Source organism: Hyla sarda, chromosome 4, assembly GCF_029499605.1.
Source record: "Hyla sarda isolate aHylSar1 chromosome 4, aHylSar1.hap1, whole genome shotgun sequence".
In the NCBI taxonomy this organism is placed as follows: Eukaryota; Metazoa; Chordata; class Amphibia; order Anura; family Hylidae; genus Hyla; species Hyla sarda.
This window is the reverse complement of record NC_079192.1, coordinates 124498330-124525839: the sequence shown is the minus strand read 5'-3', so window position 1 is coordinate 124525839 and position 27510 is coordinate 124498330. Positions and strand designations below refer to the sequence as shown.

Sequence of the window (27510 nt, the reverse complement as noted above, 5' to 3'; positions counted from 1 at the left end):
GGTGAAAATACCTATATGGCATAACATGATTTGCCAAGAAGCAGACACAGACAACTGGTAAACCAGAATACATCCAATTTTTTCACATGCCCTAAAACTTAACTTTTAGTAAATGTTTTATTAAACACTTTAATGTAAATAATGACTGTAAAAAATGTTTGCAGTTGTCTTTTCAGAAAATGTCTTTAGTATAGAGTAGTAAAGGGGTTAATGGTACCACGCCTTGTGATATTCATTCCCATTGGTTAGTGGAAGGGAAGAAGTTAGAGGAAACCTGTGCAGTTTAGACCTCAAACTGCCCCCATGTCTTATTACATAGGTTAAAGGATAACTCCATTATGTAACAACTTATCCCCTATCCTAAGGATAGGGGATAAGTGTTAGATAGCAGGGGTCCGACCGCCAGGGCCCCCCGCGATCTCCTGAATGGCGCCCCGGCTGCCTGCATGAAATGATCCTTTTCGACCACCGCAGGAAGCGGTTGCCAACACGCCCCCTCCATGCAGCTCTATGGGAGAGTCGGAGAGCTGCTTTCAGCAATCTCCAGCTCTGCTATAGAACTGCATGGAGGGAGCGTGTCGGCCACAGCTTCGTGCTGTGGTCAAAAATGCTCATTTCGGTTTGGGAGAACCTGGAGGCCCCAGCAGTCGGACACCCAACGATCTAACACTTATCACCTATCCTTAGGATAGGGGATAAGTTGTTACATACCAGAGTTATTCTTTAATGCTCAGGCTGTGGGACTCATGCCCAAACTATTAAAATATAATGTTAATTTAACCGCACAGTCAATGGCATAAACAAAAAAAATTACACCAGAAAACCCAGGGCTCATGGCCCAGGGCACAAGATCCCTATATGGGAAAACTCCCCAAAAATGTTACATTTATTGTCTTTAATTTAAAATTGTGTTACAAGTGACAAACAATTGTTAAAAGCATAATGCCATAGGTTCCAGATGTAACAAATGATTGGGATCACCCAACAGTACAATGTATAAGGACCTGCAGTTTCCCTTTTATTGCTGGAATACCATGGCAATGTTTAAAAGCAAAAAGATTTGTTATTGTTTTTAAACATTGCCATGGTATTCCAGCAATCAAGGGAAACTGCAGGTCCCTATACATTGTACTGTTGGGTCATCCCAATCATTTGTTGCATCTGGAACCTATGGCATTATGCTTTTAACAATTGTTTATCACATGTAACACATTTTATAGGCTTTCACGAAGCTAGAAGTGGATCCTCAACCTGTGTGGCTGATGACTCGGACCGTATCGGGGAGCGGAGTCTTCACCAGAGCCCACCGCAAGGCAGGATGGGCTTGCTGCGGCAGGCGACACCCGAGTCGCTACCCCCGACATGACTCGACCACATAGGTAACTGGGCAAGGCGAGGTACCGAAGGATGAGGCTGTAGCTTAGTCAAACGTGGCAGAAGGTCAAGACAGGCGGCAAAGGTTCATAGTCAAAAAACATAGCAGGAAGGTCTGGATACCCGGGAATGGCAAACAGGCAATAGGAACGCTTTCTCTCAGGCAAATGGCACTAAAGATCCGGCAAAGAAGTGGGGGAGTTGCAGGGACTTTAAAGAATAGTGTCAGGTGAGAGTGATAATTATGGGCACACTGGCCCATTAAATTTTAAAGCTCCACCGCGCACGCCCTACGGGATGGGTACATGCACTCCGGAGCTGAAACACACTAGCAGAGGAGTCAGGGGAAGCAGGTAAGTGACGGGCCGGGATTCCCAGGCCACGCCGGGAGCAGGGACAATGCGCTCGCGGGCGACATGTGCGGCCGGAACGCAAGCTGTAACAGTACCCGCCCCCCCCTTTGGTCGCCCCCTCCTTTTGCTGCTCAGGAATTTTTTGAGAAGGTCTTTGTCCAGGATATTGTCCTGCGGCTCCCAAGACCTCTCCTCCGGACCGAAACCTTCCCAATCAACAAGAAAGAAGCGTTTTCCTCTGACAAACTTAGAGTCTAAGATTTCCTTGACAACATAAACTTCTGAGGTGCCAGAGATGGGAGAAGGAGAGATAACCCTTTGAGTAAAATGGTTGAAGATGGCTGGTTTCAGGAGGGAAACATGGAAGGAATTCGGGATCCGGAGAGAGGAGGGAAGATGGAGGGAATAAGCCACAGGATTGAGTCATTTCTTGACTTTCTAGGGACATAAATAACAAGGACCTAGTTCATAACTGGGTATCTTGAAACGGATAATGACAAGGGATGAGGAGGATGAGGGTGAAGTCCATAGACCACAAAGAAGGGTGAAGCACCTGTGGAATCGGAGTCCTTGTGGTTGTAGGAGAACTCTGTCCAAGGAAGCAGATTGACCCAGTCATCTTGACACGCAGAACTGAAATGGCGTAGATAGTTTCCTAAAACCTGATTCACCCTCTCAACCTGTCCATTAGATTGAGGATGGTAAGCCGAGGAGAAATCCAACTTAATTTGTAGACATGAGCATAGGGCCTGCCAGAATTTAGAGACGAACTGGACCCCTCGGTCGGAAAAAAATATGTGAAGGGAGTCCATGCAAATGAAAGATATGTTGAAGAAAATGCTTGGCAAGCTGTGGTGCTGATGGGAGACCAGGTAGCGGTACAAAATGAGCCATTTTAGAAAATCGATCCACTACCACCCATATGAAAGTATTACCATAGGAATCTTGAAGCAGAGAAAAATAGTGAAAAAAGTTGGCAGACTCACCATGGACTTCTTTTTCAGGGTGGTTTCTTTATTGCATACTCACATATAAAAACTCATACAAAAGGAGGGAGAGAAGGATCACGGTGGGGGGTATTCACTGTCTGACAGTGAATACCCCCCACCGTGATCCTTCTCTCCCGCCTTTTGTATCAGTTTTTATATGTGAGTATGCAATAAAGAAACCACCCTGAAAAAGTAGTCCATGGTGAGTCTGCCGACTTTTTTCACTATTTTTCTCTGCTTCAAGATTTGTGATTTGCTATTACCAGTCAGAGCACCACCAACACTTCGGGAACACTCCTACACGTCCCATAGTCCAAGCCCATGAGAATATCAGCAGCAGTGCCGGACATTACACTCTTCTTCTGAATATTATTACCATAGGAAGATGGAAGGTCTGTAATGAAGTCCATGACTATATCGGTCCAAGGAAGCTCAGGAACTGGCAAGGGCTGAAGCAGACCTGCTGGCTTGGAACGGGGAGTCTTGTCCTGGGCACAGACTGAGCAGGACCGAACAAAATCAACAACATCAATTTTCAAGGTTGGCCCCCAATAATGTCTGGAGATGAGCTGTAGGAACTAAGGAATACCAGGATGGCCGGCCGGCCAGAAGAGAAGAATTTCCCCATTTCAAGACTCTGAGTTTTATACGAGGTGATACGTAAGTCTTTCCAGGAGGCAGATGTTGGAGACTTGCTGGTGCTGTAGAAAGGAGACGTTCCGGCGAGATAATATGCTGTGGAAGAGATTCACCGTCGTGCACATCTTAGGACCTGGAAAGGACGTCAGCTCAAACATTCTTTTCCGCAGGACGGAAGTGGATGAAGAAGTTGAATCTGGAGAAAAATGAAGAACATCGGGCCTGTCGTGGGTTGAGATGATGGGCTGACTGAAGATAAAGCTAATTCTTGTGGTCTGAATAAATTGTAACAGGATGTACCGAACCTTCCAAGAGGTGACGCCACTCTTCGCTCTGGCTAAGAGCTTGTGATCTCCGATAGTATAATTTCTCTCCGCAGGGGAGAAGGTTTTAGAGAAAAAGCCGCAGGTTAAAGTTCTTCCCTTAGTAGATTTTTGTGTTAATACTGCCCCAGCTCCAACTGAGGAAGCATCCACTTCCAAGAAAAATGGCTTGTTAGAATCAGGTCTAGATAAAACAGGAGCAGAAGCAAAGGCAAACTTCAACTGTTTAAAAGCATCTTCAGCCTCTGGTGTCCACATGTTTTGGATTAGCCGTCTTTTTGGTAAGCGAGACGATGAGAGCTACCAGAGTAGAGTAGTGAGGAATAAATTCCCGATAGTAGTTGTCAAAACCAAGGAAGCGCTGCGTTGCTTTCAAACCAGAAGGTTGTGGCCAGTCCAGAACTGCAGAAAACTTGTCGGGATCCATTTGGAGACCTTGACTTGTAACAATATAGCCCAAGAAAGGAAGACTGTTTTTTTCAAAAGTGCAGTATTCAAGTTTGGCATAGAGAAAATTTTCACGGAGACGCTGTAAGACTTGGCAGAGGTGGGAGCGATGGGATTGAATATTGGGCGAATAGATGAGTATGTCATCCAAATAGACAACGACACAGGAGTATAGAAGATCTCGATAATTGATGCAAGGTTGCAAAGAACCGTCTTTTGTCTCCACGAAGAAGAACCCGGCTCCGGCAGGGGAAGAGGACTTCCTGATAATCCCCTTCCGAAGGTTTTCTTGGATGTAGTCTGCTATGGCCTGGGTTTCAGGGACAGACAGGGGTAAATTCTGCCTCTGGGAGGAGTGGTGCTAGGCAGTAAATCTATAGGGCAATCGTAGGGACGGTGTGGAGGCAATACTTCAGCTTGCTTTTAGCTGAAGACGTCAGCAAAGTCCTGGAGGAAGGAAGGCAGACTGGGTAGAGGTCTAGTAGATGGTTCCAACTTAGTTACACGTACATGGGTACAATGGCTGTTGCAATGTTGACCCCAGCGAAGAACTTCTCCAGTTTACCAATCCAGCTGTGGAGCATGGAGCTGTAACCAAGGTAGACCAAGCAGGAGAGGAGAAGTAGAGTGTGGAAGTATGTAGAAGGACAAGTTCTCCTTATGCAGGACTCTCCCTCTGTGCGGTATAGCACGGTACAGTCCATTTTTTCTCCATTGACCGTAGAGATGTACAGGGGTTTCAGGAGGTGGAACACTGGCAGACGAAACTAGGGAGGCATCAATAAAGTTTCCCGCAGAGCCAGAGTCCAGGAAAGCCAGTATGGAGATGATCTCTTTGGAGGGAAGAAGAAGCTGGACAGTCGAATTTAAGCATGGAGAGGAGGAATTCACACCTAGTGAGGCCTCTCCTACAAACCCTAGGTGTGAGTGTTTCCCGGGAAATGCTAACCCCTTTATTTTTAAACCCAGCCTAAAGGCTGTATATACTTTTGTAATAGATCTTAATTAAACATTTCCTACATATTTGTTTATACAACATCCATGTGCTAATTATATAAATGTAGTTTTGTAACACAGGTAATATTTTAGGTTATGAAGCTCTTATTGATTCTATAAAATGATAGTCTTTTAAAACTATATGAAGTGGTTGTTTCTTGTGAGGTTACTTAGCATTCCTTACATGATAATATGGCATATTCCGCCATTACTCATAAATTCCATTAGGCTATGCAGAACCATTATATGACTTGTTAATATATTTTTATATGCGTTACATTAATAATTCAACCTTTTGATCTCTTCCATGCCCTTGATAGGGTACAGGAAATTGCTTTCTTGAGTAGAATCAATTTAAATGTAGAGTTGTGAACTTTTGAATATGCTCATTTTAATATGTATTTGCATACATTTTACATTGTTCTGATGAAATTCCTCAGAATTATATTTTATACTATTGATTAATACACTAATATTAAGCTGACATAGGAGGAAGGAAATGTAGAAATTTTGTTTTCTAGTTATTTATTAGACCTCAAATGCTACAGCTAATACCTCAGCCAGTTAGCAAAATATACATTATAGAAAGCTCAATCTTTAATTTTTTTAAGGTGGCTATAGGTCCTGGATAGCTGTCAAAAGAATAGTTGTTCAACCAACAGCTATTTAACCTGTATGATATACATTTGCATGAGCCACATATGAAAACCGCAGTATGTCACTTATCATAAAAGAGAAATATGTTATTGATTATCAGTATCTGAAGAAACGTTCATTATCAGTTTACTGAAATCTTACCCAAACCTATAAATAGAATAAGTTCCTCTCTTACAAACCACCGTTGATGTTATCTATGGGCAGCATGGTGGCTTAGTGGTCATTATGTTTCCCTGTAGTACTGAGGTTCTGGGTTTTAATTAAACCAATTACAACATCCAAATAAAGTTCAGCTACTCCAGTTCCCCCCCCCCCCCCCCTCCTCCCCCCAAACTCCCAAAAACATTGAATTATGAGCGCTTCAGTTGAGCTGCACCAATATGTATGATGACATTCTCTGAAATATTTTGGCTTTGTAAAATTGTAATAAATAGCTTTATAATAAATCTGCAAAATATCAAACAGGTTGTTGCATGTTCAAATGAACTAATTCAGAAAACACACAAACATGGATTATCACACAAGCGCACATCCAATTTAAACAGCTTTATTAACCCCTTAAGGACCGGGGGTATGGGGCGGTATGAGGGCTCATTTTTTGCGCCGTGATCTGAAGTTTTTAACGGTACCATTTTTGCATTGATAGGACTTATTGATCGAGCGGTTTAATTAATGATATATTTTTATAATTCGGACATTTCCGCACGCTGTGATACCATATAAGTTTATTTTTATTTTTATTTACACTGTGTTTTTTTTTATGGGGAAAGGGGGGTGATTCAAACTTTTAAAAGGGGAGGGGTTAAATGATATTCATTCACTTTTTTTTTCCACTTTTTTTTTTGCAGTGTTATAGGTGCCATAGGGACCTATAACACTGCACACACTTATCTTCATCATTGATCAATGGTTTCTCATAGGAAACCAGTGATCGACGATTCTGCCGCATGACTGCTCATGCCTGGATCTCAGGCACTGAGCAGTCATTCGGCGATCGGACAGCGAGGAGGCAGGTAGGGGCCCTCCCGCTGTCCTGTAAGCTGTTCGGGATGCCGCGATTTCGCCGCGGCTATCCCGAACAGTCCACTGAGTTAACCGGCAGCTTTCACTTTCAGTTTTAGCCGCGCGGCTCAGCTCTGAGCACGCGGCTAAAGGGTTAACAGCGAGCGGCGCCGGTCCCGACTTCACTATGACGCCGGGCCCGCCGTGATATAATGCGAGGTTACCGTGTAACCCCGCGTTATATCAGGAGAGCTGGACCAAGGACGTACCAGTGCGTCCTTGGGCCTTAAGGGGTTAAATAGCTTTATTAATACAGGCTATAGACAATTGAAAAACAAATAAATATAGAAAACTCCTTGATACAGTATAATAACAATAAGTAATCCAGGTCATGATCTTGATATGGCAGACAAAAAGGATGAAAGCAACCAGCTAATCTATAATAATGTGCCAAAAATAATAGCTGATATCTTAAACAAATAGCACACAATTATACTCACAACAATAAAGCAATACAGTGAGTAAATCCACTAAATTCACAGATTGGTGCCAACAAAACTCATGAAAATATTGAACAATATGTGCATATAAACCAATGAGGAATCACATCAGAAAGCAGCAGAATTAAGAAGTGAAAATTATACAAAAAGTTAATAAATATCGGTCATGTAACCCCCAGTTGCCACAGAGAGAGGAACTACCCACCATATGTTGCTACAAGACAACCTGAAAACCAGAAGCTGCACATAGACAAGGATTAACCTCAATATAGAGTTTCTAAGCTGCCATGCGGGACATATCACAAATGACCAGCATAAACCAGTATAGCTATAGATGTGTTGCTTTTCCCCTTTTGTTGTGCCTAAACATGCGACCACTTAGTTGGGCTACCTACAATTATTGTGCCATGCCCAGTTTTTCTATTTTAAATTTTTTATAATAGTCTGTAGGATACGTTTACACATATATTATCTGCTGCAAATTTTCTGCAGCTGATTTTACTACCCATTGATTTCCATATGTAGCAAAATCGGTTGGAGAAAATATGTAGCAAAATATGCAGCAGATGCTGTACGTGGGAATGTACTTATAGCCTGTATTAATAAAGCTATGTATATTATGGTTTGAATTAGGTGTCTGCTTTATTTTGTGCAAATCTTTTTTTGTATGTTTTTGGAGAAAAATGCCTTTCTACCAACTTAACAGTACCCTTGATTTAGTTATAGTCATGTCCTGATTTGACAAGTCATGTCAAATAATAAGCCCAGCTCTTTTACACCTGTTTAATTCAGCTTTTCCACTAGGAATGTGGAGATATTGGGGGAGATTTATCAAAACCTGTGCATAGGAAAAGTGGAGTTGTCCATAGCAGCCAATAAGATTGCTTATTTTATTTTTAAAAGGGCATCTCAAAAATAAAATAAGCAATCTGTTTGGATATTATGGACAACTGCAACACTCTTCCTCTGCACAAGTTTTGATAAATCTCCTCCATTGAGTATTACTATCAATTATACATTCTATGTATAAATATTTTTCTTTACAGAGAAAAGCCATGAAAGCAAGAAAAAAGGCTATTTTGGGATTAAGATATTGACCTATCTTCCAGGAGATTTACTTAATATATCTTATTAATGCACTCTAATCCATTATCTCTTAGTTTACGTTAGTCAACCATAAGATATATTTCTTGATCATTCATTATAATGAGTCACGATCCATTGGTTGCTTTGTATAATGACAATAAGTCACAATGATAAAATGTTTTTTCGTTCTAATTGCGTTGCTTTCTATCTCTTCAGTATATAAAATGTTGCAATGTGAAATTGAACTTATAATTTCAAACTTCTCTGTAGAATCTCAGGGAATTAAAAAGTTAGAGAAACCAGACTAGAATAAAATAGTAAGAGATGTAGCGCTACAATGCATCCTCCTCTGCAGTTACAAAATAATAATATTTATATTTATTTTCTTCCAAAACAGGATAAATGGGTGCTGGAGCATGAAGAAGTTATCTTAGGAGAAAGGATTGGACGGGTGTGTAAAACTAAGCTTTTTCATTTGATTCCAACTCATTAGAATACATCATATGAATGGCAGCTACTAATAACACTGTGCCGGAACAAAGCAAACAGAAAAAGAATAAACAAAAGCTTAATTAAAACAACAGGATTCAATTAAATGTGTTATATCAAAAACTTTATCAAGTGTAAAGCTTATTACTGAGCCCATCGCAGAATTAGTTACATGAAAAGCACATCTACCCGCTGGTGCCAAGATACATTATAATCTTAAAGGAAAACTGTCAGCTTTCTCCCCCCGCACTAACGAGTGGTACTGGCTGGTAGTGCGGGGGACCCTGATCAGTTTGATGCTTACCGTGCCCGGATCCGCCACGCCGTTGGGCCCTAATTTTCTATTTTCGGGATATGCTAATGAGGTGCTAACTGGCACCGGCTGGGCTAACTGGCACTCTGACGTCAGTGCCGCTGGCCGCATCGCCGCCCAGCTCATCAATACTCCTCCCCTCGCTCCGCCTCTCCCTCTTCTCCCCGCTCTGTAATGAAGAGGGAGGGGAGAAATATTGATGAGCTGGGCAGTGCTGTGGTCAGCGGCACTGACGTCAGAGTGCCAGTTAGCCCCGCCGGTGCCAGTTAGCACCTCATTAGCATATCCTGAAAATAGAAGATTAGGGCCGAACGGGGCGGCGGATCTGGGCACGGTAAGCATCAAACTGACCAGTGCCCCCCGCACTACCAGCCAGTACCGCTGGTTAGTGCGGGGGAGAAAGCTGACAGTTTTCCTTTAAAGAGTACCCACCCTACAATTTAGGCATTCGGGTGAACATATTCAGCAGCCACCTAATGTCACTGTATAGCTGCACAGTGCCATAGCCAGGGGTATATGCTTGATCCAGCGTATAAATTAAAGTGGTATGAACAAAGCCTTACCTATCCAAGTTAAATAAATGGGTTAGCACTAAATAAGTTTGATGTTTTGTTTTTTTAGGCTGTTGCCTCCAAATAGCCCCCAAACAAGCTGGTAATATTTCCCTCAGACTCTTTCTGAGTTAAGACTGTGTATGCTTCTCTTAGGCCTACTGCACGGCTCATGAAGAAGAGGGGGTTAGGTGGCAAGGCTGGCTAGCAGTTTGGGTAGCTGTTTAGTGGCAGAACTGCACTCTCTATCTTTGATATTTTATTATACTAGTAGTCTAATTTAAAGGGTGCAATTCCCATTTGTCCCTTCGGAGTGTCTCCACCAGTGCAAAGGATGTGCTCACATATTATAGAGTGTGAATTCTGAGCTGTGATCTCATGAACTGTAGCTTCATCGCCCTATGCTTGTTTACATGAACTATGAATAAATAAGAATCTCTGTATGGAATTTTACTAGACACTACACAGTTTTATTATACTGTATCAGCACACCCCAACACAATTTAATAAATCAGAATAACCCAACCTCAGTCTTAAATTATGTATACTGGGCCATAATAGATTTCTGCTGGGCCTTACAGTACATCTATATGGCTAATGCAACCTTATGTAGAGATATACAGAGCAAAACAAAACAGAAAAACAAATTGGAGCTTTTTCTCAGATGCAGTATTTCACAAAGGTCTTCTTACTTTGAAGCAATGCAAAGAGCTTACAGTCACGGGACTGATATGCTGCCTAGAGTCGTACACAGTTCTGTTATGTGCATATTCTCCAGTTATAGTTAATTCTGAGAATTTAGAGGCCAAAAAGCGAGCAGACAACTGGTTATTTACTCACTTTAATATTTTTTCTTTAATGTGACTAAAATTACAAGTAAAATATTGTTGTGTATCACCTGTATTTTATAATAATTTAATGTGTACCTGTTGCTTTAAAAAATACTTTTGACATATCCTAGAAACATGGTAAAAGTTTTGATTAGTTGACTGTTCAGAGCCCCTCCGATCTCTAGAATGAACAGGGAGAGAGGTACAATGCTGAGCCACACAGCCAATAGATTTACTTTGTAGGTTTGTCTCGCTGAGCATGCTCTCCTCCTGACTCATTCTAGTGATTGGTTGGGGTCTGAAAATTCAGACTTTAAAGAGTAGCTCCCACCATCCTTTTTTTTTTTTTTTTCTGTCCCTGCCTATTGCCCATCTATCTCTAACCCCCTCCCTGTCTTTTTTTTTTTTTTTTTACTATATTAAAAATTGCTTATTTTCTGCCTGGTAGTGTGCTCACTTACCAGGCAGACTTCCCCAGCAGGCATGAAGTCCCTGATGCCTGCTGGGGGGCCGACTTCCGCCCTTAGTTCATCTATACAGGGTGCCTCCAGCTGTTTCACCACTACAACTCCCAGCTTGCCCTGACATCTATTGGCTGTCAGGGCATGCTGGGAGTTGTAGTGGTGAAACAACTGAAGGCACCCTGTGTTGAAAACAATATATCTTTGTTACGGCCGCAACCTGCTCTATCACCGCCACCCCAAAGAACCCCCCGCTGTGCAACCCGATCTACCATCCCCTCCCCCCCCCCCCCCCCCCCTGCCCACCCACCCCGAAAATAATTTACCGAAGTGCAGGGCAGTCCTGAGGCCGGTAGGCGGTGCCGGCGTGCGAGGCCAGGGTGCCGCATCCTCTGTGCTCTCAGCACTCACTCCCGCCTGTCTCATTGACAGGCAGGGAGCGAGTGCAGGCTGATTGGCTGACTCAATTAGGACCAAATGCCCGGCCGGCATCGGTCCTAATTCAGTCGTGACGGCAGGCTGCAGCCAGCCACTAGGAGGGAGACCCCTAGTGGCCTGTTTTCAAATATAAAAAAAACTAATGAAAGTGTATTAGAGATATGTTGTAGTACAGAAGAACTAAAGCATATTAAAAAAAAAAAGTTGGTGACAGTGCCCATTTAACCAATCAAAACGTTTTGTTTATGTGACAGTGCCCATTTAAAACAGTTACAGAGACATTTTTTATTTTAATTCTTTATTTTACATTTTTACTTTATTATTACATGTCTTCAAGATCTATTGCATATTAAGAAAACATCTAATTTCTTCAAATATACTCTCTAATGTGAATTTTCTTCAAATTGACTTTATTGTTTTGTTTTTTAAATATCTTTATTCAATTTCTGCACATTGTTTTGGGGTTTCCTATACAGCAATCACATTTTTATAGGAAACTGGATCCTGGAGAGACCTTTGGGGAGACACGTGTCAAAACTGATGCATAGAAAAAGTGGAGTAGATCCCAATATCAACCAAATAGCTTGCTGCTTTTGCTTTTTCCAAAGTAGAGAATCTCTAAACATAAAGTAGAATTTGAATATGTGTTAAGGGCAATGCTTTTTCTTAGCACAAGTTTTGTGCACAAGTTTTGTTACATCTCCTTCATTGACTTCTGTAGAATACATTTTGTGCATGCCTTGTGATCTGTACAGAGGCTGCCTTGCAGGGAAGGATGAAGTGAGCTATAACCATTACCTGTTGTTGATGGTGTGGCCCTGTATTATCTCTCTCTGTCTTTGGAATATACATGTTACCTGTCATTGTAATAAAGAGACTTTTTTAAAGTGATCTCTATATAAAGGGGATCCTATTGTGAGGCTTAGCGGTCAGCATGAAAACAGCAAGATTTCAGGATTTATTATTTAATAGATAGTGAGTGGATATAAATGACCATCATTTTTTATCAAAGATAGGGAATTTGTCATCTGAAATTCACATTCCAAACTGCTGACCCTATGAGATAGCTGTTAGGGTAAGGAGAAACATGGTACCTTTCATATATCTGTTTGTGCTTCCATAACATAGAAAAATGCTTTTATTCTCTGGTGGCAATAGTCAAAGAGGCATTCCCAAGCCCTGGAACTGGAACACATCCTAGCTCTCCCTCAAGTTTTTCTTGAATAATATAATATTACAAGTTATATATGTATATATATATATATATATATACTGACCAGCTTATGGACAGCTGGAAGCACTCTGGTTGGGAAATACTGCTCTGTGCCAAAAAAAAAAATAATAATAATCTCTTCGGTATCTTTGTATAAATACTTAGATATAACCAAATTATATTTTTTGGGTTGGACTGGTGACCATATTAGCCACTATCTGGAGACCGGTTGGCTCAAACATATATTTAAGGAGAGGATAATGGTATACAAAATATTGCAGTAAACCAAGTTTTCTAAAATAGTTTTTGAATGTTATTTCTCATACAGGGTAATTTTGGGGAGGTATTCAGTGGACGTCTTCGTGCTGACAACATGCCAGTTGCGGTTAAAACGTGCAGGGAAACTTTGCCGCCAGACTTAAAGGACAAGTTTCTGTCAGAAGCCAGGTAAGGACGCTGATCTGTGTTTTCTCTAACTGTATAGAATTTATTTAGATTTTCCGTTATCAACACAAAGCAGTGTTCCAGGCAAGGTGTTCCTTCTCCCTGTTCCACGTCTATTAATTTCATTCAATTGCTCTAGCTTCACTGACACATCCAGGCACCGCTTATTGATCTGACACAGTAACAGCATGTAGAGTCATTAGGTGCTGAGATTACAGTCACTGGACACTTTAATATTGATTCATTTTTCACCTGTGCTATATACACTAAGACAGGCTGTCAGGCTGGGTCTGTAGAAAACACATTGCTGCTACTGGAAATTGGCTTAATACAAATATGACAAAGGTTTCCACCAGTGTTTGTCATCTAACATCTTTTCCTCATGTCAAGCAAGTTACTGTTTAACCAACTGAGAAGAAATATGGAACTAGAACACATGTCATGTAAATAGCAACCCTTACAACATGCTATTTTACATGGAGAGGAACTAATACAACATTAGTAGCAGCAGTTTCTGCTTTTCTTTCTCCACATTTGAAAAGGCATCTTTTCGTCACATGAGTGAGCATGACAGATGCCAAGCAAATAAGATATGTAGAAACAAAAAACTGACAAATGGGGGACTACCTGGTGCCCTTACCTTAGGTTAGGTTTTGTGAAGAAGCAAATAACATGCTTACCTCAAGGGCATGTGCTCATGTTCTGGCTTCCTGTCTACACCCGGAAGCCGCTTCAGCACAGGGGAGTCCTGAAATCAGCAGGGAGGAGAGGGAGATGATGAGGGAGAACATGAATATTCATAAGCCAGGCGGTGCTGGGGGCCTGGTGGCGGTTACGTCACAGTGCCAGATGAAGGCAGTAACCCCGCCCGTGCCAGTTAGCAGGTAATTTGCATATCAAGAAGAAAGAACATAATAGGCGAAGGCGCAGCGGATCCGGGCATGGTATGCATCAAACTGATCAGCGTCCCCCACACCACCGGCCAGTACCGGGGGAGCAAGCTGACCGTTTTCCTTTAAAGCTAATCGCAAGTTAAAGGGGTTGTCCAGGAAAAAAACGTATTATTATATATATCAACTGGCTCCAGAAAGTTGAACAGATTTGTAAATTACTTCTATTAAAAAATCTTAATCCTTTCAGTACTTATGAGCTGCTGAAGTTGAGTTGTTCTTTTCTGTCTAAGTGCTCTCTGATGACACCTGTCTCGGGAACTGTCCAGAGTAGAAGCAAATCCCCATAGCAAACCTCTTCTACTCTGTGCAGTTCCCTAGACAGGCAGAGGTGTCAGCAGAGAGCACTGTTGTCAGACAGAAAAGAACAACTCAACTTCAGCAGCTGATTATAAGTAATTTACAAATCTGTTTAACATTCTGGAGCCAGTTTTTTATATATAGATATATATTCAAAAACAATGCAGCACTACTTCACCATTAGATGCCCGATGCCAGCGCCCCGACTCGATCAAAGTCCATGTAATAGAAAACAATGGCGCAGCACTCCAAAATTGCAAAAAAGTGTAAAAATGTATTCCTTCATGTCAAAATTCAAAGCGACGTTTCAGCTCCCCACTGGAGCTTTTTTTAAGTATGCTTGAAAAAAGCTCCAGTGGGGAGCTGAAACGTCGCTTTGAATTTTGACATGAAGGAATACATTTTTACACTTTTTTGCAATTTTGGAGAGCTGCGCCATTGTTTTCTATATATATATATATATATATATATATATATATATATATATATATATATAAAAGTTTTTTCCTGGAATACCCCTTTAAGGAGATTTACATAGCTAGCTATATGGCTGTGTCTTTCCTTACCACTGCAGTCTCACTTGCAGCAGCTATTGACTTTCATTTCAACTTTATCGTAGACTTGGCAGCTTTCGAGAATGCCCTTCAGGGAAGTTCCAAAGATGGAAACAAAAAGTGGCACGCAAAATGCGCCTAGCCAAATTCTGTTCCTTATGGTCCACCGATTTTATATTGGACATGCTTCTCACCCCACAGCATAAATGAGCAGACTGCAGTTAAAGGGACAGCTTATAGAAAACCATTTTCTATTATAATTATTCTCTTGCGTCCTTCAGATTCCTGTAAGAATTTTTTTCTGCATGTGCAGTACTTGCTAGGCAAGTGTCACCCACAGCAACTAACAGCAATGGTGGGATGTAGCTGGTTCTCGCCTGTTCCTGCAAACAGCCAGTTTGGCGAACCATGGTAAAGCAGTGTCCTCGTCCTGTTTTTTTTGTTACTGTTGCAAGTTTTGCCACTTATTCAGTGAGGGGGAGGAGGCAGCATAGAGTACATACATCTCTTCACAGTCTCCTCCTCCTTCTCATAGTTCCTCCAGTGGCGTGTGCTGCATGCTTTGCAATTACTGCCACTGTCAGCAGGTAGGAAGAACCAATTCAATGCCATCTCTGACTGGCAATACATGATCCATACAATACTAGCAGCCCAGGCAGCTACTGGGGTCCAGTGAAAAAAAGGACACTCAGCTCAAGGTCTCCATAGGCAGTGTGGATCAGCAATACTAACAAGAAAAGGAGGGGATTTGAAAGATCCACAGGACAGATACCCACCATGTAGGATTTTAAGGGGATAGTGGGAGAGGGCCCACTATAACTGTTTAAATGAGCACTGTCACTTTAAAGGGGTACTCCGGTGCTTACACATCTTATCGCGGGAGTCCCGCCGCTGGGGACCCCCGTGATCTTGCACGCGGCACCTGATTACCGGCAACCGCAGGGCCGGCGGCGTGTGACGTCACGCCTCCGCCGCCGTGTGACGTCACGCTCCGCCCTTCAATGCAAGCCTACGGGAGGGGGCGTGATAGCTATCACGCCCCCACCCATAAGCTTGCATTGAGGGGCGGAGTGTGCCGCTGGCCCTGCGGTCAACCGTAATCAGACCCAGAGCAAACACTCTCCGGGGACTGATTATAAATGGGGTGCCCCGTGCATGATCCCGGGCGTCCCCAGCTGCGGGACTCCCGCGATCAGGCATCTTATCCCCTATCCTTTGGATAGTGGATAAGATGTGTAAGCACCGGAGTACCCCTTTAAAAGTACTTTTGACATGTTGTAGAGACATGTCAAAAGTTTGGATTGATGGGGTCTGAGTGTGTAGACCCTAACTGATTGCTAAAACTAACTGAATGAAGGCTCCGTGTAACGTGACCAAGAGAAACTTACAGTGTAAGTCTAAGGGAATGCCTCGTTCGTGAGCCGAGAGAGCATGAAAAGAAGTGCTCAGCTGTGCGTGCGTTTCTCTCCCCACTTGTTCTAGCAAACTGTAGGCATCTGAACACACAGACCCCCTCCAGCCGATCCAAACTTTTGACATGTCTCTAGGACAATATTTTTTAAAGCGACAGTACACTTTAATGGGACCCTCTCATTTTGTATATGCACTCTTTGTATATAAAACAAGATGCAGGTTTGCCAACCATCTGTAAATTTCTGGACAGACTGTAGAATTAGGAAATTCTTTTCTCTAAAATGAAGTGTCATTGAGTATTTTATGGAGCTGGAGGGGCTTGTGCAGATGAACATTATGATCATGTGACAGTCAACTGGAAATGCTGCAAATCTTTTTAACACTCCTAGTTACCAACAAGTATAATTTATAATTGCATAATTAACCTTGGTTTTACAGTTTGTCCATAAAATATGTTATCTGCTCATGATTTTTTGATCAGTTGTACTGAAAAAATAAAAAATCAACTTAACATCCCTGACAGATGGAATGGTGGTTGATAACAGTGCCACCAAAAATAAAATGGCCACTAGACAGTGGACATCTGTGGCATGTACACTCCTCAACATTAAAACTGCAACAGCAAGAAGGAAAAGCTGTGAAATTATGGAAATCACAGGATCGATAGACATGTAATGATGAGCAATACCAATAATATAAAACATTATGCTGACATGAAAGGGAGCAGTTAGGTATTTACACTACATTTTCTTGGATTATGTCTTACCAAAAAAGCAATGCATCATAGAAATGTAACATTTAATAAGATAAATAGGAAATAAAGCTTCATCAACTTACTATACTGTGTTTCCTGTTTTCTGGGCCCTGATATTTAATATAAAATCACACTTAAAATAGGACATGTGTTTAAATAATATTTCATATTTGATGCAGAACTTCTGGCTCAATCCAAGTGTTCTGCTCTTGTCTTAGGAAATAGTAAACTTGAAGCATGGAATTTTTGTTCTAGACCAGGAATGCTTGAGTCACCTAGGTGAAATTTCCTCTCTTGACAGAGAATGTAAAGGTCTTTTTTTCCTTTTTATACATATTTTAGTACAAAAACTCATTGTGTAATTTGGCTGAGTTTAGACAGAAGCATTAGTATTCTCTTCTAATGTGTACACCCTGGAAAGAAAATATTTAGAACATAAAAGCTGTACCTGTCCTCAAAGTTTAGAATTTTTACCAACATCATATCCAGAGTAGAAAAAGTAAAGGGAACATTGGCAATGGTGGTTTAAGCATAGTTTTTTTTCTAGGTTTAAATCTGCTAAGTGGTCATGTAGTTTGTATGTCCTTTAGGGACATCTCCAGAAATACCGTATTTTTTGGCGTATAACACGCACTTTTTAGGCTAAAATTTTTAGCCTAAAGTCTATGTGCATGTTATACGCCGATAAGCCGCTGCAGTTCAATGATTTAAAGCGGGCGCTTTAAATCAATGAACTGCAGCGGCTTTGCAGGTGCAGAGACAGCCAGCGCTGCCCGCTTCTCTGCCCCTGCCTGCCCTGGGGTCTAGAGCCCTGCTGCCGGCCCTTCTCTCCCCCTGGCTATCGGCGCCGCTGCCAGTTCTCTCCCCTGACTATCGTTGCCGGTGCCCCATTGCCGGCGCTGATAGCCAGGGGGAGAGAAGCTGCGCGGCGCATGACGTCAGGGGACGCACACCGGAGGCCTGAAGCAGCGCGGACCCCGGCAACAGGTAATTATGCAACCGGGGAGGCAACGGGGCAGTGACGGGGCAGTGGCACCGGCAATGGGTGCCGCTGCCCCTTCTCTCCCCCTGGCTGTCGGCACTGCTGCCCCATTGCCGGCGCCGCTTCTCTCCCCCTGGCTATCGGCGCCGGCAATGGGGCGCCGGCACCGATAGTCAGGGGGAGAGAACGGGCAGCGGCGCCGATAGCCAGGGGGAGAGAAGGGCCAGCAGCAGGGCTCTAGACCCCAGGAAAGGCAGGGGGAGAGAAGCGGGCAGCGACGGCCTCTCTCCCCCTGCCTTTCCTGGGGGTGTATCGGGGTATACACGCGCACACACACGCACCCTCATTTTACCATGGATATTTGGGTAAAAAACTTTTTTTAACCAAATATCCTTGGTAAAATGAGGGTGCGTGTTATAGGCCGGTGCGTGGTATACCCCGATAAATACGGTATGTGGCTTTGACATTAAAGGAGTACTCCAGTGGAAAATCTTTTTTTTTTTAATCACCCAGTGACAGAAAGTTAAACAGATTTGTAAATTATTTCTATTTAAAAATAGTAATCCTTCAGGTACTTATCAGCTGCTGTATACTACAGAGGAAGTTTTTTTCTTTTTGAATTCTGTCTGACCACAGTGCTCTCTGCTGACACCTCTGTCCATGTCAGGAGCTGTCCAGAGCAGGAAGGTTTGCTATGGGGATTTTCTCCTGCTCTGGAAAGTTCCTGACATGGACAGAGGTGTCAGCAGAGAGCACATTTTGCTTTCATGGAATTAACCCTGCATACTTACATATGTGATATCTTATTGGGCCTATACAACTAAGTGTTTGGAATACACCCCTCCACTTTTCTGTCTGTGATACCATTTGTGCCTTAATATATACTCTTTTTAAATGTGTTTGTAAATGGAGTTCTTTTCTTTTTTTTATTAATAAAGTTTGTTATAAAGGGTGGGCCATTAATAAAATGGGAATGGTTGGTGATATTAACTTCCTGTTTGTGGTACATTAGTATATGTGAGGGGAGGTGGGGGGGAACTTTTCAAGATGGGTGGTGATCATGGCAGCCATTTTGAAGTCGGCCATTTTGAATCCAACTTTTGTTTTTTCAATAGGAAGAGGGCCATGTGACACCCCAGGAGAAATGCTAGCACAGGCTTCCAGTATCCGTAGTTTCAGGTGCAACACATCTTGTATCTTCACAGCATAAACAATTGCCTTCAGATGACCCCAAAGATAAAAGTCTAAGGGGGTCAGAAGCAACACCGCAGGAGAAATGCTAGCACAGGCTTCCAGTATCTGCAGTTTCAGGTGCGACACATCTTGTATCTTCACAGCATAGACAATTGCCTTCAGATGACCCCAAAGATGAAAGTCTAAGGGGGTCAGATCAGGACACCTTGGGGCCATTCAACTGGCCCACGACGACCAATCAACTTTCCAGGAAACTGTACATCTAGGAATGCTCTGACCTGGCACATTCCCTGAGTTTTTCCAGCAAGATGGTGCACCACCACATTATGGGTGTCAGGTCCGAGCATTCCTAGATGAACAGTTTCCTGGAAAGTGGATTGGTCGTCTTGGGCCAGTTGAATGGCCCCCAAGGTCTCCCGATCTGACCCCCTTAGACTTTTATCTTTGGGGTCCTCTGAAGGCAATTGTCTATGCTGTGAAGATACGAGATGTGCAGCACCTGAAACTACGGATACTGGAAGCCTGTGCTACCATTTCTCCTGCGGTGTTGCTATCAGAGTGTGAAGAGTGGGAGAAGAGGGTTGCATTGACAATCCAATACAATGGGCAGCACATTGAACACATTTTATAAGTGGTCAGAAACTTGTAAATAACTCATGAAAGAATAAAGTTACATTAAAACCAAGCACATCATTGTTTTTACTGCGAAATTCCCAATAAGTTTGATGTGTCACATGACCCTCTTCCCATTGAAAAAACAAAAGTTGGATTCAAAATGGCCTACTTCAAAATGGCCACCATGGTCACCACCCATCTTGAAAAGTTTTCCCCTCACATATACTAATGTGCCACAAACAGGAAGTTAATATCACCAACCATTCCCATTTTATTAAGGTGTATCCATATAAATTACCCACCCTGTATTTTTGATATATCATAGTATCATGTTGTCTGCTTCTTAGGTGATGATCAAACTCATATATGTGTTAAAGGGGTACTCTGCCCACAGACATCTTAGACATGAATGGAGGGAGCGCGGCGTGACGTCACGTCTCTGGCCATGGAAACCCAGCGTTCTAAACATACTGTTTAGAATGACAGGTGCGGCATGGGTGCTGCATGGAGATCGCGAGTGGTCCCAGCGGTGGGACCCCACGATCAGACATCTTATCCCCTATACTTTGTATAGAGGGTAAGATGTCTGTGGCCGGAGTACCCCTTTAAGTTAAAAATCCAATTAGGAAGAAAGTGAAGCCTGGCACATCACAAGCATATATATACTATCTCTGTAAGTCAGTACACAGAGTGATTGAAACAAGATCCTTCAACTGATTACTGGTGGTGCTCAGCACGTAGCAACAGTTCAGGTAAGACATCAAATAACAGAGAAGAAAGTAGATGTTCCACAGTCACCCAATGTGATCATATTTCATTATTCATAAAAAAACAGGAACATAGGTCAAACAGGGGCGCTTCCGTAGGACGGTATCCATTTTGACGAAGTGTGCTCGGCACACGAAACGGAAACTGTCCTATGGAGGTGCCCCTGTTTATAGTGACCTACAGGGGCGGACTGATCGAACTTAGCCCGGCCAGGTAAAGGGCCCGCCACACCGCCGCTACTGAGGATCCAGGACACCGGTCCCGGGTCCTCAGGCAGACAGCTATGCCTTATCCTGTATGTGCTGTACACGCACATACAGGAGAAGTCTTCCCCTCTGTGTGAGTCGCATCTGCGGCCTACACAGAGGAGACGTGACCTCCGCCCCCATGTGCAGGTGCTGATGACATCACTGATCGGCACGTGCAGTGTGGAGGAAGAAGACCGCGGGCCACTGCTGTGCTCTGGAGGAGAAGATCAAGTGGGACATCAGGTGAGCATAATTTTTTTTTTCAACATGGGAGGGAGAATTACTCTGCTGCCCACACATACTGGGGGGGGGGGGGTGGGGACTCTAACTCTGATGTCTACACCCACTGGGGGGGGGTGGAATTCTAACTCTGCTGCCTACACCTACCGGGAGGGAACTCTAGCTCTGCTTTCTACACCTACTTGGTGGGGAACGCTAACTCTGCTGTCTACACCTACTGAGGGGCACTCTAACTCTGCTGTCTACACCTACTGGGAGGGACTCTAACTCTGTTGCCTACACCTACTGGGGGGGATTCTAACTCTGCTGCCTACACCCACTTGGGGGGGGAGACTCTAACTCTGCTGCCTAAACCTACTGGGGGGGGACTCTATCTCTGCTGCCTACACCTACGGGGGGGGGGGGGAGACTCCAACTCTGCTACCTACACCTGCTGGGGGGGGGACTCTAATTCTGCTTTCTACACCTATGGGGGGGGGGACTCTAACTCTGCTGCCTACACCCATTATGGGGGAACTCTGCTGCCTACACCTACTAAGGCGGGAACTCTGTAGCCTACTCCTAATGTGAGGGAACTCTGCTGCCTACACCTAAAGTGAGGGACTATCTACTATGTTCCAGCCTTGGTAATATGGGGACAAACTACTAAACTGATCGGAGGGCTACCTACAAACTACATGGGGTTTTCATAATGCCCCTCCCGAGACTAGACTCTGGATCCGCCACTGGGTATACAAGGATACCTGTAACTACCTACATACCTGGCTGCCTAGCTACCTACCAACATATCTTGCTACCTACCTACATACCTTGTTACCTAACTATGTACGTACCTGGCCTTCATACATGGCTGCCTAACTACCTAGCTAGCAACCTACCTACCTACCTGGCTAGTTACCTACCTACATATCTGGCTTCCTGATCTACCTACCTAGTTAATTATTTACCTGGCTACCTACCTACCTGCCCTTTTACTGTGCAGGACACCAAGGAGGGCTTAATAACAGTTAGGGGCTTATAGATGGAAAAATTGTGTAGAGGAGGGGGGGGGGGGGTTGGAATAATGCAGAGTCTAACATGTTTGTCCTGCAGATGTTAAGAGATCGACATGGGGATCTGATCCGTATGGAGAAGAAAAGGAAAGAGGACGCTGCTGATTAGAAAATACATAATTGTGAGTCCCTTGATGTAACTGTAATCACTTATATGGTATACACATCCTGTGTACAGCCGATATCTAACACCATATGGTCCTGTATATAATCACTTGTATTGTATACAGATCTCTGTACAGCTGGTATCTACCACTATATGGTCCTGTATATAATCACCTGTATAGTATACTGGTCTGTGTGCTTTTATTCAGTACAGTATGGCAGTATTATCCAGTTATTGTGTGGTGGTATATATTTACTCCTTGTATACTGGTATCATTGGTCATGGAAAATTATTTTATCTACTTTTACAGGTTTCTTATATATAAAATGTAGTTTATTTTGTGTGTAGGGATTTGGGTAGAATAGGGGCAGAAGTGTGACCAGCAGCAGAGCATTGCAGGGGGCCCTTACTTTTTATTTTTACTGACTGTTGTCAGTCCGCACATGGTGACCTATGTTCCTGCTGTTTTTATTAATAAAGAAATCTGATCACATTGGGTGAGTGCGACACATCTACTTTCTTCTTGGTTATTTGATGTCACCCCTTTAAGTCAGTTGTTGAAACGTTCTTACAAAGCAGTTAGTGCCATATTAGATAAATACACTGTTACGGTATGTTCACAAGTACACAGATTTGATGTACAGGATTTTCTGCTGTAGATTTCAATGTAAACTAAATGACTGATCACAGCTTCTAATCGGCAGTTACAAATCCTGTGCATCAAATCTGTGCAGGATCCTGTATGTGTGAACGTAACCTTAAAGTAATTTCAAGAACCCCCTTTAATGTGCTATTTTATTTTGGACAATGTCATAAAGTTGTTTTCTTGAATCTTGATATTTATTTTTTTTTTTTTACAGAATTTTGAAGCAATATAGTCATCCTAACATTGTCAAACTAATAGGAGTTTGTACTCAGAAGCATCCAATTTACATTGTCATGGAGTTAGTACAGGGTGAGTCCTTACTTCACAGCATCCACCGCACTAAAACCAAAAGTTACAGTGCCATCATGTGGCAGAAGATGGTAATACTCACAATGATAAAAGACGTGGGGGGAAATTTATCAAGACCTGTGTAGTGGTAGAGTGGTGCAGTGGCAGCAATAAGATTTCTTATTTCACTTCTTTTATTTTTTAAATTCCTTATGGGTTGCTTTCTCTACATAGGTTTTGATAAATCTATCCTACAGTCTTAAAGGGGTACTCCAATGGAAAAAATTGGTGCCAGAAAGTTAAACAGATTTCTAAATTACTTCTATTAAAAAATCTTAATCCTTCCAGTATCTATCAGCTGCTGTATGATCATTCCTTTTTGAATTTCCTTTCTGTCTGACCACAGGGCTCTATGCTGACACCTCTGTCCATTTTAGGAACTGTCCAGAGCAGCATAGGTTTTCTATGGGGATTTGCTCCTACTGGAAGTTCCTAAAATGGACATAGGTGTCAGCAGAGAGCACTGTGGTAAGGTAGAAAGGAAATTCAAAAAGAAAAGAACTTCCTGTGGATCATACCCTGTGGATCATACAGCAGCTGATAAGTACTGGAAGGATTAAGATTTTTATATAGAAGTCATTTACAAATCTGTTTAACTTTCTGGCACCAGTTGATTTTGGCCAGTGGAGTAACCTGTTAAGGGTTGTGCAGGCATATGCTACCACCTAATCTTACGTTGCATGCTGAGATACACAACTGTACGCTGGGCAGTAAGGTTGCTGAGGCAGCCATCTGATGCTCAATAAGTAAATTATTGAAATCATGTGCAATAGTTGCCCGACCGACCAGCATACAGTGGCATCCCTCCATTCCTAATGTCAGATTGGATAGTTGAGTATGCCTGGAAACCCCTTTAAAGGAAAACTGTCAACCTGATCACCCACTCTAAAGCCAAAACACTAGGTTAGAGTGGGTTACCAAGAGTCCAAAGAGGGGTCACTGACTAAATTTTGTCCACTTGTTCTGGAGATATGGGCTGCAGAATTTCTGCTGCTCAATTCAGTTAATTGTGCACAGAAGGCGGGGTTCCTCCAGCTGGCCACCCCTGCCTCTGTCCATCACCTCATATTGCCACCTGCAATTTGCATATAAATTTTCTTCAAGTTGCTGGGCACATAAGCACTGCACTCTGTCAGTAGAGCGCATGTGACGGCAGATTAGATAAAGGCCTCATGCCATGATGACATGAGAGTTCTGACTGCTGAGAGCAGACACATGAGAGCTGTATGTAATCTGCCAGCTTATGCACTCTACCGACAGAGCACAGCACTTTCATGACCAGCGACTCCACGTCACTAGGAGATGGAGTTGAAGAAAATGAATATGCAAATTGCAGGGGCGGCAATATGAGCTGACGGACAGAGGCAGGGGTGGCCAGCTGGATGAGCAGCAAATTTCTGCAGCCCATATCTTCAGAACAAGTGGACGAAATTTAGTAAGTGACCCCTCTTTGGACTTCTGGTCACCCACTCTATAAACCCAGTGTTTTGGGTTTAGAGTGGGTGATCAGGCTGACAGTTTTCCTTTAAAGGGGATTGGACACCATCAAATTAAAGTTCCACACTACAGTAATGGTCTCTTGTGTCTGTTCAAACAGACTTGTTGTAAATGCAAATTAAAGTTCCGTCACTTATGTGGTGCTTCCTCTGCCCAATCTGTAATGTATGTTGTAGGATGACGTAGTGATCGAAGTGCCAATTATCGGGTGTATTACATGGCCAACTGCATTTTTAAGTCCCGCAAAAGAACTGTATTTGCTTGGAAAATAAGGGACCTAACGTAGACACTTTTTAAACATCATTTGAACTCAGCCTAAGTGACCTAACGTCTAATTTGAATAGAATTAGAACGTGACCAACCCTTCACCAGTTCTTCCTAAACATTATCATATCATAATGAAAACCTCTCTGTTTCAGGATGTTTGCTTGTTTTTAGCTTCTAAATCTGAACAGCGTGAAGAATGTTTCCATTTACTTACTGCAAGCTTTATTTACAAATAAAACACCAAAGGAAATGATGCCAAGTGGGTTTGGCATTTAATATTTCCCTTATTGACTCCCAGCTAACACCTGGCAGCTGCACTTTTGCCCCGTAAAACCTCATGTAGAAAATTTGAAATATGGTGGTGGGCGGTTTTGCAAATAATAAAATAAAATAAAATAAAAAATAAAGTGAAAACACAGCCTTTACAATCATCTAAAAATAAATAAAATTGCCAGCTAAAAATGCTTTTAAAAGAAAAAACAACTATGTAAACTGAAAAAAAAAACCTATGTGTGAAGAAGGACAATAACTGAAATTAATCTGAACGTAAAGTTTAGCTGGATTGAAAGGCTTATAACTATGACTGTTCCACTAAGGATTATTGTGCTCATTCTCTCACCCTCTTAACGTTTTATATATGAGAAGAGGTGATACATTTTTATCTCAAATCTTTAGTACATGAAGTGTAGCAGACAGTTGCAGTAATTTTTTTCCTCTGTAGGTGGAGACTTCTTGACATTCTTACGGAATGACGGCCCCAGACTGAAAACAAAGGAACTCATCAGGATGTCAGAGAATGCGGCAGCTGGGATGGAATACTTGGAAAGCAAACATTGTATTCACAGGTACAGGCCCAGGGGTTATTGTAATGGATTCCCACAAATCCAGGCTAAGTATATCAGTAAAAATGATGCACAGCTTCTGGGTTCTAGGAAAAGATAGAGACAATCTGCACTATACATTAAATACAAAGGCTTTTTACAGACTAACATTTTTATAACAATAGTAAATAGTTATCACTTTCATGTATTTCATCTATGTAAACTGAATTAGCTTGTTTAGCAACAACAACAAACTAAGTTATTAATCATATGTACAATCTCTTTCTGATACATACTACTCAATCAGTCACTAAGTTGTCATGCTTTAAAGGGGATTATTATATGAAAATACATTAAAGACATTATCAGCTAAATTCAATAAGGGAAAAAGGCACAAAACACTCATCTGCTAATCTGTTAGACTTTGCGTCAGAAGCAAACAGTCCTACAAAAATATGCTGGAGAAAATGGACCCACCAGTAGACTAGTACATACATACATACAATAAAGTCAGATGATGTGGCTTCTATGGGGCCCTTGGAGAGAAAGGGCCAAGCCCTGTTTGGTCTCTTTGCTGCTGGGCAGTAAGAATCTGTATATGGTTCTCCATAGCATTTTAACTGGGACGGAAACATTTTGATCTATGAGGTCCCTTCAAATATATGTAAACACTTCAAAACCGATATTCTTTTCTGTAAAAAAAAAATTTTTACATTAGAAGAGGGAGAATCTGGGAAAGGGAATCTATTATCCTAAATTTGGTAATGATTACCATGTACATATTTTTCCAAGAAGATGGCCATATGCACTAGATATAGTCAGTAAATTGGAATTCTTGCACAAGCTAGTGTATAGGTGTGACCCATAATATTTTCTGATGGGGATAAAAAACATTGGGATTGTTGTGTTTTAACATGTCTGATCCTGTGCTCCTCAGGATGGTAAACTGCCAAAAAAGCTGTCAAAAATATCTGGATTATTCTTATTCCCTTACTAAAATAAATAGCATATTTGGCCCATCAGCGTTTGCATGTTAATGCGAAGGTTTAAGTGTTTGTTCTAAAAATATTCATAGTCTACTTGTACGAGCCCACACTACATGCACTGGGAAATTGTGGTATAGATGTGTCACTCTTTACAGTAGAGTTTATGCCTCATTGTCCTTTTGAAGTTTAATCGCTTTGTAACAATTCTTTATTGATACTTCACCTTTTTAAAGAAACATCTTTCAATAAGGTGGGTCACCACTGTGGCCAGTCATAGGATGTGTGGGTACTTCCCTGTGTTGAGACATCACATAAAAAGAAATGACTAGTCCTTTAAAAGAGCATGTGAGTGGTTGTCTACAAAAGGTATGGAGAAGCTACTTTGGCATGCATTATTTACCAAAATATGCAGAGACAAAAATGCATGCAATACCACTTCATTATTTTTTTTAAAGAATATATTTTTTCAGCTTGCAGTTCAGATACACTTTGATAAGTGATGTGTCGCTTATTCCGAGCAAATTCCAAACAAAAGTGCATCTAAAATCCAACCTTACCCATTTTTCATGTTGGATTATTCTATTAGCAGAAAAAATATTCAGTGTAAATATGCACCTTTTTAAAGGTGCACATAATAGAACTTAACAGTAACTGCTGATCAAAG

The 27510-nt window shown here is 42.2% G+C and overlaps 1 protein-coding gene and 1 long non-coding RNA gene across 5 annotated transcripts in view; one reads left to right on the top strand and one right to left on the bottom strand.

Annotated features, from left to right (window-relative positions):
• Window positions 1-27510, top strand: part of FES (FES proto-oncogene, tyrosine kinase) — a 186668-nt gene that overhangs the window by 151420 nt on the left and 7738 nt on the right. For all 3 annotated transcript variants that reach the window (XM_056572038.1, XM_056572037.1, XM_056572039.1), the window contains 4 exons: window positions 8764-8817; window positions 12990-13108; window positions 23142-23236; window positions 25761-25884. In XM_056572038.1, the coding sequence (XP_056428013.1) occupies window positions 8764-8817; window positions 12990-13108; window positions 23142-23236; window positions 25761-25884 (392 nt within the window). The remainder of the gene's footprint in view (window positions 1-8763; window positions 8818-12989; window positions 13109-23141; window positions 23237-25760; window positions 25885-27510) is intronic.
• The window catches only part of LOC130368413 (uncharacterized), a 51810-nt gene continuing 50190 nt past the window's right edge, over window positions 25891-27510 (bottom strand). The window contains exons 3-4 of one of the 2 annotated variants that reach the window (XR_008892451.1): window positions 27070-27140; window positions 25891-26552 (exon numbers count right to left, since the gene is read on the bottom strand). This is a non-coding gene — a long non-coding RNA (uncharacterized LOC130368413). Of the gene's footprint in view, window positions 27141-27510 lie in introns of both variants that reach the window. The other variant, XR_008892450.1, reaches the window with a different exon arrangement.